We start from the raw sequence: 19,451 nt of genomic DNA on the forward strand, positions 1-19,451 counted from the left end.
CCAGTTCCTCTTCCATTGCTCATATTCTGGTAATGGGGAATATCAAGATTTTATTCTCTTAGAACTTCTGAGTCTTGAGTACCAAGCCTGGGGACTTGAGCTTTGCGTTATTTCTGAGCATTCTCCCAGTAGTGGATTCAGGATGGCTTTTCTGGATGGGGCTGGTGGTAGTAGTTTTCTGAGCTCAGTCTAACCTACAGTCTTCTGGGTCTAGATGTAGAAGCACTTCTCAGAAATGCTGCGGTATCTTCTATTCTATTCTGAAGTGAGTGTGTGAGGCCAGGAGGAAGTGACTCTCCCAACCTCTCCTCCCACGGCTGGGCCCTGGGGTCTCTGAGTAAGTCCTGCCTTTGAGCAGTAGCCTTTGAGGTACTGAGTAGCTGCCAGGCAGTTACTTCCAGATAAATGACCTTTTCCCCTTTTACACTATTTTGGCATCATCTGCACGAAAATAGCATCTATGCCTTTATTTTCAAGCTTCAAAGCTTGCTTGAAAAACAAAGGTTTGTTGTCTCATGAAATCTGGAAGGCTGTTTGAACTTGTGTGTCGGAATGATTGGGCTTTTAAAAATGCCATTTGGGAGGGGCAGCTTCAGTCCCTATTTATGAAGCATCACTGTGGGCCCAGTCGGGTGTCAGGAAGAAAGCAGGCCGTTACCAGAAGAACAAGACCAGTTTCTTGGAGTAATTAATAGCTTTCATTCCTTTTCCCTGATTGGAGCCTCCTGGCAGGAGCAGCCCGCGGGGAGGTGGGTAAGGCTGATGTTGATCCTATTTTCCAGAGGAAACTGAGGCTCGGCGGGGTTCGAGGACTCTGTCAAGAAGGGAGGTGGCCGAGTTGGGTCCCAGCTGCAGGCTCCCTGCCTCACGTGTCTGGCACGCGTCGTGGCACTGGGCACACAAGCCCATGAAAGTACATGGTCACAGACACTGGTGGTGTGGAGACGCAGGCAGGGGGCAGGCCTGGGAACGATCTGAAGCACTGAGGGAAGATGTGGGGCCTGTTGGAGAGCAGATGGAGAATGCCAACGAGGCGGGAAGCCCCGGGCCTGTCTTAGGGAGCGCACAGTTGTGTTGGCCGAGTTACAGTGGAAGCCACTGGTTTTTCTCTCTGTGTCTCCGGAGTTCCTACCTCCTGGGCTAGTTCTGTACGGTTAGCATTCCCTCATCCGTGTATCTGTTGGCTCCATATCGTCTCCGGCCATTTGCTGTTTTTCTGTTATAAAGATGACTAAGTCTTGGGGCGCCTGGGTGGCTCAGGTGGTTGGGCATCTGCCTTCGGCTCAGGTCATGATCCCGGGGTCCTGGGATCAAGCCCCACATTGGGCTCCTGGCTCAGCAGGGAGCCTGCTTCTCCCTCTCCCTCTGCCTCTCTCCCTGCTCATGCTCTCTCTCTCTCTCTCTCTCTCTCTCTCTCTCTCTCTCTCTCAGTATCTGTGTCTCAAATGAATAAATAAAATCTTAAAAAAAAAAGATGACTAAGTCTTAAGAGGAGATTATCTGACAGTTTGCTCAAAAGACAGGAGTGAAATAACACGTTGGCATCGGTCTGGTCTCTGTGGTTCTGTGGGGTTTCCTCTCCTGGCGGACTTCCCACATTGGCCAGGGGGAAGTGAGGAACCCACATAAGAAGCCCGTTCATTCATTCCCTTGGGCCCGAACATTCCTTCAGGACTTTCTCTTTCGAGCTCTCCTAGCTGCTTTGAGATGGGCAGGGCTCCCTTGGCTGATCCTGTAACTCCGCTGAGGAGTGTTCGGGGTGAGGCCCGGGCTGTGTCACCAAGCGATCCCCTGTCCCGCAGGACCGTCTGGCAGGACTTCCATTTGGCTCATGTCTTCTTGTCACCAGGCAGTCCTAGCGACGACCGAAGCCCCTCTGGAGTGCTTCTCAAATGGCCAGAGGTCCACTCCGATTTCCTATTTCTGAAGAATGCCCACCTTATCATGTTCCTTGACCGTCCAAATTGTTCTGAAGCAGTTTTCAGTATCAGTGGCATTTCGAGTAGATTTTATTTTCTGTTCCACCGTCTTCATGTTGATAGATGTAAGGGACATTTCTTGAGATATGAGCAGATGTTGAGTGAGCCCTTGCATTGTGAGTTCTGTGGATGCTCAAAACCGTAGCCCTTCCCCGGTCGCTCCTGGTCTCTTGGCCCGGGGGGGGGGGGGAGGGGAGGGCGTTGCAGACAGACACGTTACAGAAGGCAGTGCAAGAACAGTGTGGATGTACGGAAGAGAGAACACCCAACCTTTTTGCAAGGTCTGGGATATCTTGAGCTTTACTGTCATTTCACTGGTTGTTATTTGGACGGGGAGATTGGGAGTGGACATCTGTCCATCTTCATTCCACAGTCCAATTTGGGGTTCGGTAGAGCCGAGTCTGGGTCTTGTTTCTGCCACTACCGCCCAGTGCGCTCCGTTGGGAGTTGACAGGAGTCACTGGGGAGGTGGCCAGGAGGACAACAGACCCAATGAAGTCCATTTGAGAAATCCTACTAACCAGTTTCCTACTGGAGGATTTTCCAGGGCTTCTAACATGCTAATACATGCTGCTGTCTCTGGAAGAGGCTCTAGTACGCAGTTCCTGAGACTTAATTTGGATTTCTTTTTTTTTTTTTTAAGATTTCATTTATTCATTTGAGACACAGATAGAGAGCACAAGCAGGGGGAGAGGCAGAGGGAGAGGGAGAAGCAGGCCCCCCCCAACTGAGCAAGGAGCCCGAGGTGGGGCTTGATCCCAGGATCCTGGGGTCATGATCTGAGCCGAAGGCAGATGCTTAACCATCTGAGCCACCCAGGCGCCCCTGGATTTTTTTTTTTTTTTTTTTAAAGCACAGAGCGTTTTGTCAGATGATGATTCTACAAAGCATACTTGAGAAACATTGCCATCACTAATTTCTAGCCACTAAGGTGTGCAGGTGTTTTTATAGTTATAACACTCATTTTTTTTAAAGATTTTATTTATTTATTTGACGGAGAGAGACACAGCGAGAGAGGGAACACAAGCAGGGGGAGTGGGAGAGGGAGAAGCAGACTTCCCGCTGAACCAGGAGCCCGATGCGGGGTTCGATCCCAGGACCCCGGGATTGTGACCTGAGCCGAAGGCAGACGCTTAACGACTGAGCCACCCAGGCGCCCCACAACATTCTTCTTTTGAGGAAAAAAAAGTTAGCCCACTCTTAGGGTGTTTTCATAGTGAGACGGAGTAGACAGTAGCTATTGGATAGCATAGAAAAATTGCGAAAGGAGAACAGAGGGTATGGGGTCAACAGACCCTTCTTAGCGCTAGATTTACATACGGTTTAAGGTCCTGACAGCGGTCCCGCGAGGGGGAAACTTCCTCTCACAGATCAGTACTCTGAGGCTCACCCAGGGGCTTGCGCATGGGAGATCTTGAGTCCAATCATGGTCTGCTGCTGCTGACGACATATTTCACTAACCATGATGACTTGTTATAGAAGTGGGTCTTTACTCTTAACTTTTCTTGTTTTAAATTATAAGTGGTTCTTACAAAAGTAATCCATGCCTATTAAAGAAAAACAGGTGGGAGAAACGTAGAAAATGCCCCGCATGCGGAAGAAAAGGGATTCATTGGTATTTTTGCATGTAAGGCTATCAAATTGTTGGACCAGATGGTTCTGAGGCTCGACAGTTCTGTGATTCTCTGGGATATCTGTGAAGTTGCTGTGTGTTAGGTACATATGAAAACCTTTCTCCACTGGATAGAATGGTAGGTGAGGCGAGTTTGCCGCCTGACTTCAGTTATGTCAGGAAGCAGGTAAGCACGGAGGGAACCCCTGACCCTTGCGGAGCCGTATCCAAAGCCCTTTTGCGTTACTTCTTAGGCAACGCGCCTTTGGAGAGGCTGTGATCCCATCCGTCCGGGGTGTCCTCGGCTGATCCTTCGGGGAGGATGAGCCGGGGAGCCCCGCGGTGCCACCCGCCCTGGGCCGGGGCTCCGGGTCTGCGTCCTGCTGACGCGCACAGGGGCCGTGCGCCCCGCGGGGACTGGTGTGGAGCCCCCTGCTGACTGTGTCTCTTGCCTCCGCAGAAGGAAGACGGCCGGGGCGCCATGAGGTGAGTGCGCGCCGGCGCCCAGAGCCCCGGAGAGCGGTGTGCGGGCTGCGGGAGCGGCCCCGCGCGTCTGGCCACGCACGTCCCCGGCATGAGGCCGGGCAGCATGGGCGCGCCGCCGCGGGACCGCTGACCCCCGCCCGCCGGGACCATGAAGGAGGTGACGTACTGGTCCCCCAAGAAGGTGGCAGACTGGCTGCTGGAGCACGCCATGCCCGAGTACTGTGAGCCCCTGGAGCACTTCACGGGCCGGGACCTGATCGGCCTGACCCGGGAGGACTTCGCACGGCCGCCCCTGTGCCGCGTGTCGGCCGACAGCGGGCAGCGGCTCCTGGACATGATCGAGACCCTGAAGGTGGAACAGCACATGGAGGCGCACAAGAACGGCCACGCCAATGGGCACCTGGGCGCAGGTGCGGCCGGCCCTGGCCCCGGCCCCGGCCCCACGGGCGGCTTTGGCCTGCAGGCCAAGCCCAACGGGGTGCCCAACGGCTACAGGAAGGAGATGATCAAGATCCCTATGCCGGAGCCCGAGCGCTCCCAGTACCCCATGGAGTGGGGCAAGACGTGCCTGGCCTTCCTGTACGCACTGTCCTGCTTCGTCCTCACCACAGTGATGATCTCGGTCGTCCACGAGCGAGTGCCTCCCAAGGAGGTGCAGCCCCCGCTGCCGGACACGTTCTTTGACCATTTTAACCGGGTGCAGTGGGCCTTTTCTATCTGTGAAATTAACGGCATGATCCTCGTAGGACTCTGGTTAATTCAGTGGCTGCTCTTAAAATACAAGTAAGTAAAGCAAAAGCTCCCAGACTCCGGAACGGGGGCGGAGGCGGGGGACGGTGTCTGCCTTGCCCACGTCTAATAGTCATTGTTTGGACGTGAACTTTATCAAGCAGTAGGAATGGAAGCATACCAGCTCCTTTTTTTAGTTTTACTTCATCATTTTATGTCCCGTGCCCTGTTGAGCCAGCGAGAGCTTTGGTAGCTGTAAGAAAATGCTGTGTTTATTGCCTGTTTTGTACAAGATTCGTACAGAGTGATGAATGGGCTTGTTGAGATGATGTTCTTCTGTTTTCACAGGGAAGAAAACCCTCAGAGAGCACAGGCTATTGAATCACAGATAAACTACCGAAACTCGGGGTCGTTAACCCACCAAATAAATTGTCCACAGTCGGCCTGATGGCCGGGTGGCTTTTCCCACACAGAGTTCGACAGTGGGACCCTTAGCAGGCTGTATCTAGAGATGTTTCACACAGAATGCAGAACAGCGGTTCCAGAGTGCCTTGGGCTGTTGGGAGAATGACACCCTCAGGAAAGGACTTTGTTTGGGTGGATGGAATGTGGATGAACCCGCACGGCCTTCCACCTTCTAGAATGTGGGGCACTTAGAGAAACATGGTGATTGCATTCAGGTTTCCCAGGATTTTAAGCGGGCACCTCCTTTTAGTTTCCGGTGGATCCAGAGTGGCTCTGGTGTCCCAAGCTCTAAATCCCATCAGACCCCCTCTGGCCACCCGTGCGCTTGGGTTGCCCGGTGCAGACTAAGCGCCCACGTTGCCATCCTCCTCAGGGTCTGGTTTTCCCGTTAGTGGACCATCTTTAGAGCTTCTGTGCATGGGAGCTGGGGACGGTTTCTGCCCAGTGGGCTGCATTGCACGACCCACAGTATGGTCGAACGTTAAGGAAATCCTCTTAAATCAAGAAAACGAGACGCAGCCTGAGAGTCTGCGCCGAACTTTATCCACCGAACGATGAGTTTTTTCTTGGAGTGTGTTTTTACCTTGCAAATTCGATATCCACAAGTGGAAATGAGCACAGTGACTCTGTGCTGGGAAGGACTGTGTTAGTCTTTATAAAGGAAGTTGTTTTAAGTGGGCGGTGTTTCTTTTGGGGTTGGCTTGGCAGTTCCACAGGAAAGCCAAGTTTGAAATAGAAACCGTGGTCTGGGCTGCGTTGATTTGGTAGAAGACTTTTTGGTTCTTTGCTTACTTAGTTTTAACAGGCTAACCAGGTAGGGTAGACTTGAAATGTGAGATGCTCAGAATTTACTAATTACATCCTTTCAGCCGCCAAACTTCAGATCTGCTTTTGACTTTTAAACTTTTTATTCCCCCGCTCTAAAAGCCCGTTAGAAAAAAAATGCCAGAACAGTTTGCTTTACAAAGGCAGGGTCGATTCAAATTATGTTTCCTGGGTTTTTCCTGATTTTTGTTGTTTTGTGTATTACGAGTTTGTTTTCTGTTTTTTTTTTCATAAAAATTTGCGCATGCAAGCAAAATAATTTACTGCCCTAGAATAAAACATTATATATCAGTCATACTATGTGCAAGTTCAAATGTGTTACAGAACCGTGACTTTATTTTATTTTTTTAGAACGGTGATTTTTAAATAATGTTCTTGTTCTAGGAAGTGTCCTCACAATAGGGCTTATTTCTTTTAAGCACGTTGCTATTTATGTTTCTCTCAGCTGGGACTTCTCCTCAAACCAGTTGCTCTTCAAAGCTTCATGATTTCCTGTTTTACTGGTACTTATTACCAGTGCTGTAGTCATTTGTGTATTGAAATGACGCGGACGCAGTGAGCAGTGAATCCATTAATCCATACCTTGGGCAGAATTAAGCCAGTGCAGGGGTGCAGGGGTGCAGGGCTGCCTGGGTCCAGCCCCCGCCGTGCCCAGCATGCTGGCGGTGTGGGCCAGCCTCTTAAGTCTCAAGAGCTTTGTTTTTCTCACAGATAAAATAAGGGCCTCCTAGTCTAGATGGTTTCTATTATTCTATACAACTATGTTTTATTTGTTTCAAAGATGACCAAATGGACCAGTTATATTTAAAAAGTATTAAGACACAAGAGCAATTTTTGTCCAGTATACATCCAGCTCTAAAGAGTCTTTGAAGTCTTCTCTCTCGGGTTTCCCTGTTGGCGGGATAGGGCCTCGGGACTGGGAAGCCCGCTGTTGTCTTGATAATCCAGCCCCTGCCCTCCTCCTGGGGCACGTCTCTGGCTCCTCGTCTCCTTCCTGGGGAGGCGCCTCTTCAGTGGACGTGGTACAGCAGATGTGTAAGGTGTAGGAGGGGAGAGAAAGATTGACACCCAAGCAGCGGATGGAACTGAACTAACTCCTGGCCCTCATCAAGAAGATTAGAATGCTTTGTCGAGTCCGACCCCTCGTTTCCAGTTGTTTGGCTCTCATGGTGCAGCAGTTTGACGTGCTCAGCCTGTTAGGGAAGTGGATCCTTGGGGTTGTGGAATATTCTCTTGGACAGAGCTAACATCTCACTCTTCCTGTGTGTGTCCCTCCTTGCGTGTTGTCCTCTCTCCCCAGCCTTCCCCGGGAGGTTCCCCCCTCGGGAGCACAGCTCACTCACTCCTAGGGGTTGAACCTGTTTGGCCAGTAATTCCCAAGGGGCATTTGACCTTGAGTCTCCGAACCCTTAAAGGAATCAGCCTATTCCTTCCTGCTTCTGTAGCTTCGACTTCTTAGAGAAGAATCAGAGGCTGAAACTGTGGAGGATGATTTATTAATTGAGAAATGTGGTCACTAAAATTTGGGCAACATGCTCCAGTAACAAGCCCTTCAGCCAGATGTGTGAGGCACTGGGAAACCTTGCTGCTGAATTTGACCTTGAGACACAGTCTGTCCTTCTGTTGTGTGTGGTTGTCCTTTACTGTTAAACATAAATTTGGGGTTACTTACATTTTTTTTCCTCCTTTCCTTCTTAACGTGCCCCCCTCCTGTTTGTATGTACATACACGTATACACATACATTCACATGGGATTTCCATGACATTGCAAGGTGGAAAGCAGCAATAAAGCCTGTCCTTGGGAACTTTCTGATTTTTAAAATTGTAAATAATGTTGTCTCCCCATTTAGAATTGGACTTGCAAACCACCGACTAGGAAAAATCCCTGGGGAGTCTCTGCCTTTGTGTCAGACTTCACTGCAAAACAGGTGTCCCTTGTTTTCGGAAAGCATGATAAGGAATATGTTAACCTTAGAGGCTTGGTGAGGGCTCCTTACGCGTGGCTGAGGTGTAGCCCCCACGGTGCGTGACACGTGTGGCTGAGCTCTGTCAGGACATCGTGAGCCCCCGACAGAGAAGAAGGTCAGGGAACAGGGTTGTGGAATTCCAAGTCCATCAGGGGTCCTCTAGCCACCAGAGAAAGCACTGTGACTTAGACCTGCGGTCACAGGTGCCACAAAGTCAACTTGTCCCCAGCTGAGTCACCGGCTTCGTCCCCCTCGCATGCGGGCAGTGGCTCTTCCCAGAAACCTACCACGTCTCCTTTCCTTCCACACCGAGAGCCACTACGATCTGCCCTTCTAACTTCAGGTTCTTTACCTCTTTCCGTTCCCGCGTAGCGACGGATGCTGGGTGCTCTGAGCGACGCCCTGTTCCTTAGCGTGGATTCAGGCTCCTTGGTAATCTAGCCCTGGTCTGTCCCCACCTCCTCTCTTAACTACTCGGCTCGTTTCCCGGGAACGCTCCAAGCTCATGTCCCATGTCCCGGTGCTTTCGACTCATGGTGGGTGATCTCCCTCAGTGTTAGGGATTAAGTTCCTCCAGGGAAAAGACTCGATCCTGCGTGTCCTTCATCTTTCTGCCCCACCGCCTGGTACAGAGGCTGCCAGATAGAAAGTGCTCATTTAAAATTCATCTGTTCCTTCGCCTTGTCTTTACTGAGCAACCTACCAGGTGCCGGGCACCGTTCCCGACCCCGGCGTGCTGCAGTGAGTTCTCACGGAGCTTACATTCTGGCCACGGTGAGGCAGGCAGCCAGCGAATGAATGGATAATGCCAGCTGGTGTTCGGGGAAATGGAGAGAACTGGAGCAGTATTGGGGATCGTGGGGAAGGGGTGGTGTCTGATAGGGTGCCTTGAAAAGTCCTTTGAGAGGCGACCGTTGAGCAGGCACCATGAGTCCAGATGAGGGGGCGCCTCACACGTGTGTCGGGCAGGAGCCGTCCACACAGGGGACGCGGCAAGTGCAGAGGCTCCGAGGCTCCCCCGGGGAACAGCCAAGGGCGTGTGTGACCCACCGAGTGAGACGAGGCGGTGACACGGGAGGTCAGCAGGGTGTGGGTGGCGGGCGCGCGCCAGGGCTGCGAGGGCCACGGATAGAGGGCTGGGATGCTGTTCCGAGGGTGGTGATGGGTCGTAGGGGAGAGCGACGGGAGCGGGTCTGTGCTGTGGAAGACCGCCCTGGCTGCACGGGCGAGCAAGGGTGGACGGGGGAGCCGGTCTGGACGCCATCACCGTCGCCCGGATGGACGATGGCCGCGCCTTGACTTGATGTTTGAGCACGTCTCGTGCGGGGGCGGTGGGAAGGGATGGGCTCTTTCTAGAAGCCCTGGCTTCCATTGAATTTGGGGTTCCTTGTGTTTTCTAGCCACAGGGCTAGCTTCCGTTGCAGAATTGCTTGTACCAAGGTTTTTGGGCCTCTCTGTGAATCCTTGAATTACATATGGCATTGAACGAGGAGATCGAATTCACTAATTTGGGAGCCTTCCCAACCTTGCTTGGATATATTTAATTTCAGAGCAAAGTCCAGTCACATGTCTGTCCCAGCAGGTGTTTTCTGCCGTGGCTTCTCTTGGATCAGGTATTTGCCTAAAAGGAGTCGTGCCGGTCTGTTGGGGTTGGGGGTGGGGATGCTTTCAGAATGAATGAAGTATTGCAGGATGTGCTGGCCCGTTGGTGGAGAGAAGGTGGGAAGAAGAAGAGGGGCCACACGATAGTTGGGACGCGGAGTGGAGTGGAAAGAGCCGGGTGGTGGAGGCACTTGACGCCTGGGGTAGAGCATTCCAGCGTGATCTGTGGCAAGGACCTACAGAGACCACAGCCACCGAGTAGGTTCTTGGAAAGTCGCTGGCGCGCCCAAAGGGAAGGAGGAGTGGAAGAAGGGAAAGGGTGCCAGCAGACCCGACTTCGGACCTGCCACGACCTCTCTGTCCAGAAGAGTTTTCCGGGGCCGTGCTCCTCTGCGGGAAGGAGCAGGTGCAGGTTCCCCGAGTGGCTTTTCCAGGATGACGCTCCGAGAGCACGGACGTGGATCTCTAGGTGGTTGGCAGCAGTGTGTTTTATGTTCAGAGACCACTTTGGAAAAGACTTGTTTTGTATTTTATCCTTCGAGAAACGCTCTGGCGTTGAGGGGCCTTTGTTTATCAGGAGGGTCTCTGCCACCGTAAGAAAGAGTCTGCATCCTCTGGGAGAGGGATCTCATTTCCCAAAACAGTCCTTGTGCTGGTGGGTAGCCACTGCTGTCAGAGGAGGACTCGGTTTATTTTGGTTTGTGTCTCACTCCACGGGCTGGACTGTGCACTAACATTTCTCTTTCATTCTACCCCATTTTAATTCCATTACTGCTGTTGTTGACATGAAACGGATTGGATCAAGGTGCTTCTCTCTCTCCTCTTCTGATCCCCAAGGCAGTTTGTGACACAGTTACTGTCAACGTTGTCCCCATTGTTTTTAGGTCTTCGATGGATGCGTTTAAGTTCTTCAAAGCCCTGGATGCAGAGCATTTCATAGGGAGCTGGTCTCCCCACGTTCCTGCGCAGTCGAGGTCATCTTTCAAGCTCTGGAGGAGCCTTTCCTTAGGGCTCTTGCCTTTATTCTAAATTGGCCTCATGCTGAGGACCACAAGGCTAGTCTGTCTTGGGATGTCAGGGCATCTTTACGTTTAGTTTTGATCGAGTTACTGAAGACGATGCAGCAGTGAGCACAGCCAAGCATGAAGGTTATCTTCTGGCGGGTCTCTGCAGCCTTTGGGGGCAACGTGGCTCCTTATTTAATTGGCCGGTCAGCTGTCGTATTCCTCACCAGCAGTAAAGCAAGACGAGAGCACGGGGACCCCCCCGCCCTTCTCCGTCTGCACTCGTGCTGCGTCCCGGACGTGCCGACTCCGTCTCTGTCCTTCTGTACCTTTCCATCCGCATTGTCCCCAGTCCTCATCACCCTGTTCCAGTGGCAGATCCCAAACCTGTTGAGTAACAGGAACTGGGTTTTGCATGCGTTCTGTCCTCTAACCCCGTCAGTCCCTAAAATACGTGGTGACTCCCTCCCCTTTCTCAGCGAAGGTCACGGAGACTCCGTGAAGCGGTTGACTTGCCTCAGGTCCCACAGGGAATGACTTGGAGACTGGAGGCTCTTCGGTATAAAGCCAGTCTAGAAGTGCCTGGCATCACCGGCACCTGCCCTCTGGAAATGAGCTTTCTTCGCTGATGTGGTGGCATGTGTTGGCGTCCGTAGGACAGAGAGACTGAAAACCGATCCGTTCAGTGTTCAGTGATTCGGTTTACACGTCGCACCCCACCATGTGGGAGACGTGCACGCTTGCCCCCGGATGGGTCTGCCGGCCCCGAGAGCTGTCCTGTCATGCTGTTCCACCGTAGTTTGTAGAAGATGCACCTGGCCCTGTCCCAGCTGTGTGCTGTCCTGTGGCCTCCCGGGTACGGCCCTGTCACCCTCGCTCTGGGAAATCCCCTCAGCCGCCAACCTCAGCCACACTTTTCCCCTGAGGACTGCTGACCAGGAGCGCCCAACCTTATTTTCTTCATTTCTGTTTCCAGCAAGTTCTCTCTCCTCTTTGATTCTGACCCACCAGCCATCTGGCCTGGGATCCTGTTTCCTTTCCTTTCCTGGGGCCCTTCCCGGTCCCGTTACCTTCCCCTATGACCCTGACCTCCTGGGCTTCGGTGGGCCCCTGCCCCACCTCCTTCTCCCAGGGCATGACTTGGAGAGGAAGGAGCATCGCTCTGGGAGCTGGGTGATGGACTCAGTCCCCTGCTCAGTCTCACTTCTCATTCCCACCCGCCTCTCAGTAGCTGAGAGGCGGGCCCCTCTTATTTCCTCATTTTTACCAGGTTGGATCTCAAGACCTCTTATTTCCTCATTTTTACCAGGTTGGATCTCAAGACCTCTTATTTCCTCATTTTTACCAGGTTGGATCTCAAGGCCCAAATGCTAGTCTAGGTCCCAGGAATTGTAGGGAAACTAGATTCACCCTGTGGAGCTCCCTAAATTCAGGAATCACAGCAATTTAGGTTTTTAAGTTAACATAAACATCGTTAAGAAGCTTTTTAACAGACTCAGGTTAGAGGGGGAGAGGGCAGACATAAAGGTACATATAGACAATACATTACCATTTTCATGTGTTAATTTTTATTTATAACACCAGAGAAAATGAAGTCCCAGCAGCTTGCCCGTAGGCAGATTAGAAGAGAAACAGAAAGGAAACAAAAGTTACCTGTCATGTTGCCAGACATAAATAATGGGTTTGTAACCCTTTTGATATCTTTCTGTGTGTGCTCAGATATGTATAATCTATACATGGGTGCGGTTTTTGTTTTGTTTTGTCTTGTTTCGTTTTTTAAGTGTGGAGCCTGTTGCGGGGCTCGAACACACGACCCTGAGATCATGACCTGAGCCCAGCTAAGAGTCGGACACTCAGCCGACTAAGCCACCCAGGTGCCACTGTACGAGTGTGTTTTTAAACAGTATTATATTTGCCTTCTCCTTCATAGCATGCCCGGGGATGGCCTCCATCAGGGCGGATCTGATGTAGAAGTCACCACGTCTGTCCCCCACTGGCCCGTCCCAATGGTGACGGTGGCAGCCAAGCACTCAGTTACGTGGTAAATCCTACTGGTGTCAGATCACCCGACTGCATCCTTGGCACCCTTCTGCTGCCCAGGCCCACCCCACCACACCCCCTCTTAGGATGTGGCATCCCTGCCGTTCCTCGCTCTCAGGACAGACCTCCCGGTTTCATTCTTGAGATTCGGGGCCTGTTAATCCCACCGGCCCTGGCCACCTCTATTGCTGCCCTCGGTCTCCTACTGTCCTCTCTCAGCCGGGCTGGGCAGGAGCCTCCTGCCGGTCGCTCTGCCACTTTTCAGCTCGGCAGAACACATGCGTCACACTCAGAGTAGGTTGGCGACTGTCCCTCTTCCCAGCATGTACAGCTTGAAGGCCAGGATGCTGGCGGTGACCGGGGAGGTCCTACTGGATCCCCCGTCAGCAAGCACTCTGCTCCCCACCCCTGCTGCTCAGCAGACCCCCGCACATGCTAGCCTCTGTCTGGAATCTTCCCCCGGCGAAACCCTCGCTCAGGTTTACCGTTTAGTGCCTATCTAACACGCTCTGTGTTTACTTATTTATCTGGATGATTGTCTGCCTCCTCCTTCCAGAATGCAGGCACCACAAGGCAGGCTCTGTGTCCATTGTGTTCACCGCTATACTCCCAGCGCCCACAATAACGCCTAGCGCAAGTGTTCCTATTACGTGAATAAAGACGACCTGATAGCAGCTAGCATCTCTTGAGTGCTGCCCTATGCTGGTAACTGGGCCTGAAATTCAAGAAGTGTTAGCCCCTGCTGCTGATATATATGCTTATTATGGTTTTAGAAAGTCTCTGTGAAAAAGAGAGGGTGTCACTTTCAAGGTTAATCCGTTAGCCCCAGAGCAAACAGTCGCTGTTCAGTTCTGCTAGCCGTAAGTGAACCAGCCCCTGAGAAGGGGATTCACGGTGGTAAGTTTTGATGAAGAAAAGGTCTGGGTGTACGTATACATATATGATCATATATGTATACGTATAGCTCTTTATGTAAAATTGGGTGTACAGTATATTATTTGCATTATGTATATACGTATAGATATTTGCATGTGCTATGTGTATATAGCACACCCGCATTTATATGCACATGTATATACATACACACACACGGATTCATTTTTGTTATAGCCTGAAATAGTAACAAGACGCAACCCATTCTGCTTTGTACGTATGTATGTAGCAGTTTCTGAAAGCCACTTGACTTTAATTCTTCATAACTGTTTCAAGTAGGTCATACTGTTGTTGTCTTTCCTATCTTGTAGAGTAAAATTTTTTCATGATGTTATGATCTATATTTAATCCAGGAAATGATATATATATATTTTTAAAGTGGGTTGAATGGGGACAGTTTTATAAAGTGGTGGGAAAGAGATTAAACTAGAAGTCTGAGATAGAGCGCACCAGGGAACTTCTTCAGAGTCCGATCTCTGAGACCTGAGTGGCAGGCAGTGTCCTGGGAATCCAGGTCCTACCTAAGGGCGGGAGGGACTTGGAAGCGTAGATGCTAAGAGCACCAGCGGCACTGGACTGAGCTTCGATCTGGAGAACGTTGCAGAGAGCGGTGGGAGAGGAGGTAGAGAGAGGTGGGCCCACTCCTCCAGGGCCTCCTGGGCTTGGTAAAGGATTTGGATTCTGTTTAAAGTGTATTTGGCGGGGCGCCTGGGTGGCTCAGTCGTTAAGTGTCTGCCTTCGGCTCAGGTCGTGATCCCAGGGTCCTGGGATCGAGCCCCGCATTGGGCTCCCTGCTCAGCGGGAAGCCTGCTTCTCCCTCTCCCACTGCCCCTGCTTGTGTTCCCTCTCTCGCTGTCTCTCTCTCTCTGTCAAATAAATAAATAAAATCTTTTATATAAAAGAAAAGTATTTGGCAACCTTTGAAGTTTTTTTTTTTTTTTTTAAGATCTTATTTATTTGATAGAGCATGAGCAGGGGGAGGGGTGGAGGGAGAGGAAGAAGCAGACTCCCCCCTGAGCAGGGAGCCCGATGCAGGGCTCATTTTCAGGACCCTGAGATCATGACCTGAGCCGAGGGCAGATGCTTAACCGGCTGAGCCAGCCGGGCGCCCCCATTGAAGGGTTTCAAAGGACACGATCTGTTTGTCAGTTTCCAGAAACTGATTCCGGTGGGTCTGTGTGGAATGGATTTTAGGGAGGCACAGGTGGGACAGCAGGTGGAAGAAGGAGTCCAGGTGAGATAGAACGCCAAGATGTGGCTACGTAAACGTCGGGGCTGCAGGCGCAGCCGGTGCAGTCTGCAAATAGTGATGGAAAGTGAGTGCGTTTCGTGGTAGACATCTAGAAGGATTTGTTTCAGTACTGTCATAGTTAACACGGTTATTAAAGTATTATCACAATTCTTAATTTGGGGAGTTCTGGTCCATATGAAATAGGACATAAAACACTAACAGTGAAAAGTCTGAGTTAAGTATCTTTTTTTTTTTAAAGATTTTATTTATGTGAGAAAGAGAGCACGTGGATGTGGTGAGCAGGGGGCTGCAGAGGGAGAGAGAGTCCCAAACAGACGCTGCACTGAGCGTGGAGCCTGACACAGGGCTCCATCTGATGACCCTGAGATCATGACCTGAGCTGAAATCGAGAGTCGGACGCTTAACTGACTGCGCCACCCAGGCACCCCTGAGTTAAATAGATTTTTAAACATAACTTAAATGTGTTAGGATGTCAGCTCGTCTCTAAGCACACACGGTGTCGTCTCAGGTAAAATTGGGATTTCTTACACAATCTGACACCGTTTCCCGAGCCTTTCTGTGTTGTGTGATACACTTAAATGTCAGCTTGCACTCGGAACCTCAGTTTTCCCATCTGTGAAACGAGGATCACATTGCATTGCAGGTTGCTTTTAAGAACTAAATGGCACAGTGCTTGGCATATAGGAGAGATCTGGCAAAACCCTGTAGCCGCTATTAATAACAGCCTGGAAAAACACCTTGATATCATTTCTTTGATTCATAAGGAAGAGGCGAGGCATCCTTTTGCTGGTGAGGAAGCAAATTTCCAAGGGAATTAATCAAGCTGGCGCAAATCACCACGTGAGCCTTTGTTAAAGGTAGAGCAAGCACCCGTGTGGTGATGAGCTCCCCGTGCCTGGTCCACGCCGCGCATCCTGCCGTAGCTGGTCCAGGACCTGAATCAGGCCCTGGCTTCCGTGACCGCGCCAGAGCTGTGGGTCTCCCTGACTCTGTTCCCTCTTGTTTGTTGCCTCTGGGTTTGGGATTATTGCTTCCTTCCGTTGCTGTGTGTCAAGGCCCAAGGCCAGGAGCTTCCATAAAGAGCTTGCAGACCAGGTCTGAGCTCTGAGAGAATTGCTGTATGTATGTTTTTTGGCTGTGGATTCGTTGCAAAAGACAACTTGTGGGAAGCCAAAGAACCTTCCAGTACTTTAATTTTACACGGTAGTGTGTTAATGTCTTTCACCGCTTTTTTTCTTTAGAATTTTAGATCATTGTGCCAAATGCCAAAAGCAATGTACTACTGCTGATTTTGGTGGTGTTTAATCAGGTTTTGAGCACTTTCTCCTTTTTAAGTAAGGATGTTAAAAAGTTTAATGTCACCTGTTCTGACCATAATATGCTCTTCCAGCAAGTCTTCAATAGTTATCTATAAAATAATAACGCTTTTATTCATGTTTCCTTATAATCATTTTTAACAAAGAAGGATTTTCTTTTCTTTCAGGAAAAATGGTAAGAGCCCATTACCCAAATCCTTGAGACACAAATAAGATAACCGAGGCCAAATGCAAGTCTCCAGCGAGGTCACGGTCATTAGGCAGTGCAAGCGGCTGGGAAGCAGGCTTCTTTCCAGTGAGAGATGACCCCATGTGAGGAGAACACCATTGTGGTTTTAAGAATTATAACAGCGTCTTATTCTTGGCATTCGCTTAATCCCTCGTAATATCTCATTAATACTTGTGTGGCTTTTTGTTGCCTTGTTACATTTTTAACCACTTCAAACCTTTTTTTTTTTTTTTTTAAAACATGTCTTGAACTTTTATCATCCCAGTTTTGGTATATGTGCTGCTGGGGCGAGCACACACATCTTGAACTTTTAAACATCTGAGTAGAGTAAAAATTCTAATGTGTGAAACTCTTTGATGAAGGAAATAATTGCCTTAAGTGCATACAGTTCTTTGAAAACACTTTTATAACCTGCTTTTTAAAGCTTGTGCAAGGAGATCCTGGTTTAACATTATATATTGAAGCTATTCTAAGATTAATTTTTAAAAGATTAAGTAAATGCCAAAGATTAGATTCTTACAGCCACTTTCAACTTACCACTTTGTTAATATTGATGAAGTCACATGATAAAGTCATTTGACTTTTTCACTTCAAGTCAAAGAGTAATTGTGGCTGAATCTTCAGTGTTTGTTACTTAAAACTTTTTTTTTTGTAATCTTAATTGTAATCTCTACCCAAGTAGACTGATAGTGGTCACGTTGTTTGTCTTTCCCCAAAGAGATAAACAGATCTAGATAAATGTAACAGCTTTCTGTCTTAGCTCTTTCTTGTGTAGTTCAAGTGAAATTGCAAATAATTTGTTTGGGCAGGAGGGCTAGAGAGGGCATTTGCTTCTGAAGAAAGATGACCCTTCTGTCTCACAATGGAAAATTCACTTTGGTGTTTCGAGTATTCTTGGTCAGACATTTATAGGGTTAGTATCATTCTCTAGCACTGTCCCTCTTTATATTGTTTTATTGTGCTTTTTTTTTTTTTTAAAGATTTTTTTATTTGAAAGAGAGAGAGAGCGCGCGTGAGTGCCAGAATGGGGGACGGTCAGAAGGAGAAGCAGATTCCCCGCTGAGCAGGGAGCCCGGTGCGGGGCTCACTCCCAGGACCCTGAGATCATGACCTGAGCCGAAGGCAGACGCTTAACCGACTGAGCCGCCCCAGGCGCCCCTGTTTTCTTGTGCTTTTTGTCATACTCAGAATTAAAGGCACATACCTTTACAAGACAGCTGTATGCTGAATAAATTCTTGTCCTCAGAGGTGGCGTGCACAGCTTTGCTAAGAGAAAGTAATACTGCCTCTGTGGTGAGCAAGTCTGACCCGGTTTCTGAAATCTGGGTATGCGGGCAACACACCGGGCTGTAACCACACATCCTAAGTAACCCACTTGAACTGCCACACTTAAGAATGAAATGCCAGTAGGGTTGTATGTGTTATTAGAAAAAAAAATTTTTTTTAAAGATTTTATTTATTTATTTGAGACAGAGAACGAGCCAGCATGGGGGGGGTGGTGGAGAGGCAAAGGCAGAGGGAAAAGCAGGCTCCCCGCTGAGCAGGGAGCCCGATGCGGGACTCGATCCCAGGACCCTGAGAGCATGACCTGAGCGGAAGGCAGATGCTTCACCGACTGAGCCACCCAGCTAATAAAAAATAAAATTTTTTATTCACACAACTGACACGTTACTTTGTTCCTCTTGTCAAAACAAAAAACGCAGATGATACCAGTTCTCTTCCAAAGACACAACTTCAGTAGGAATGTCCGTTCTGCCTAAGAATAGAACTACGCTATAAATTATAGAGTGAATGTTCAGTATCTGAGAGGAAAGCCTGCCCATTGTTTCTAAGGCTTTTTTTGTGCATTGAACTCAGGTTGCCCCAGGCCAAAGAAACATTTGAACTCCTCGCAGTTGAGAGAGAGGAGCCCGCAGGACTGTGATTCTGGCCTGTGGAAGAACAGGGTAGGAGCAGAGAGGGAGGGAACATTTTTGTCCAAGGATACACTGGAGCTAGCACAACTCACTCTAATTCCAGTTAACCGATGTGGAACTTGAGGCTAGGTGAAGTTACCAAGCTCAATATACTTGTTCACGTGTGTATATCAGATAGTTTCATTAGAATGACTCATCGGCTTGAAATGGAAAAGATTTCTAATTCTTGCTTATTTTGTGACTCATCCACGTAACCTGGACATTTGAGGCTGGGGCTGTCCCTACATGATTTCTAATGTTGTGCCCGGTTTACGGATTCAGAAACTGAGGGTCCTCTGTCAGTGGCCTGTCCCACGGCCACAGAGTTCGCACATGGAGAGAGGTGGGGGGTCAGATGCTGTTAACCAGACAGGCTCTTTTCTTGACATCATACTTACGCAGAGGGAGATCAGCCAGGAGAGTCCGTACGGTTGTTCCGTGTCCTTGACTCATTCAAGGTCAGAAAACTTGTGAATTCTCATTTTAATGCCATTTTCGTATTCTGAGCATCCTCCCTTTGTATGACGGAAAACACACTCTACTCTCTAATAATTGTGTAGGCACAGGTACGGGTCAATCAGAACGGGCCCCACTTACCCAGCAGGTGAACGTCAGCTCAGGTGTAAGGCCTCGGGAAGCCTCGTTAGCAGCAATGGAGAGCCCTTTACCCTCCTCTGGCCAGTTCACATTAAGAGAATCAAAAACCACCACCTCATTCTCAAAATCCTTATGTCAGTCTACTGTAAGCTTTGGTTAGAACATTCTTATTTCAAGTTCTCAAGCAATTTGGGGGTTGGTTTGGTGTGTCGGGTCACGGAAAACCTCACTGCACGTGCGGAATTTCATGACTGAGTGGCCTGTCTTTCCCTTTCTCTAGGTCTATTATCAGCAGAAGATTCTTCTGCATAGTCGGCACACTGTACCTGTACCGCTGTGTCACCATGTATGTGACCACCCTCCCAGTGCCCGGCATGCATTTCAACTGCTCTCCGAAGGTAAACCTTTGCTCACTGTGATCGCCCTTCTTGTCTGTCTGTCGTCTTGCCCCGGGGGTCCT

General features: G+C 49.7%; 1 protein-coding gene across 10 annotated transcripts in view; it reads left to right on the top strand.

Moving 5' to 3' along the window:
- SGMS1 (sphingomyelin synthase 1) overlaps positions 1–19,451 on the top strand; it is a 266,257-nt gene that overhangs the window by 226,053 nt on the left and 20,753 nt on the right. For all 10 annotated transcript variants that reach the window (XM_028104479.2, XM_028104476.2, XM_028104477.2 and 7 more), the window contains 2 exons: positions 4,052–4,860; positions 19,272–19,389. In XM_028104479.2, the coding sequence (XP_027960280.1) occupies positions 4,226–4,860; positions 19,272–19,389 (753 nt within the window). In that variant the 5' untranslated portion in view covers positions 4,052–4,225. The remainder of the gene's footprint in view (positions 1–4,051; positions 4,861–19,271; positions 19,390–19,451) is intronic.

Source organism: Eumetopias jubatus, unplaced genomic scaffold, assembly GCF_037043125.1.
Source record: "Eumetopias jubatus isolate StellerSeaLion01/CBP00866 unplaced genomic scaffold, mEumJub1_p1.0 scaffold_17, whole genome shotgun sequence".
NCBI classification, from domain to species: Eukaryota; Metazoa; Chordata; class Mammalia; order Carnivora; family Otariidae; genus Eumetopias; species Eumetopias jubatus.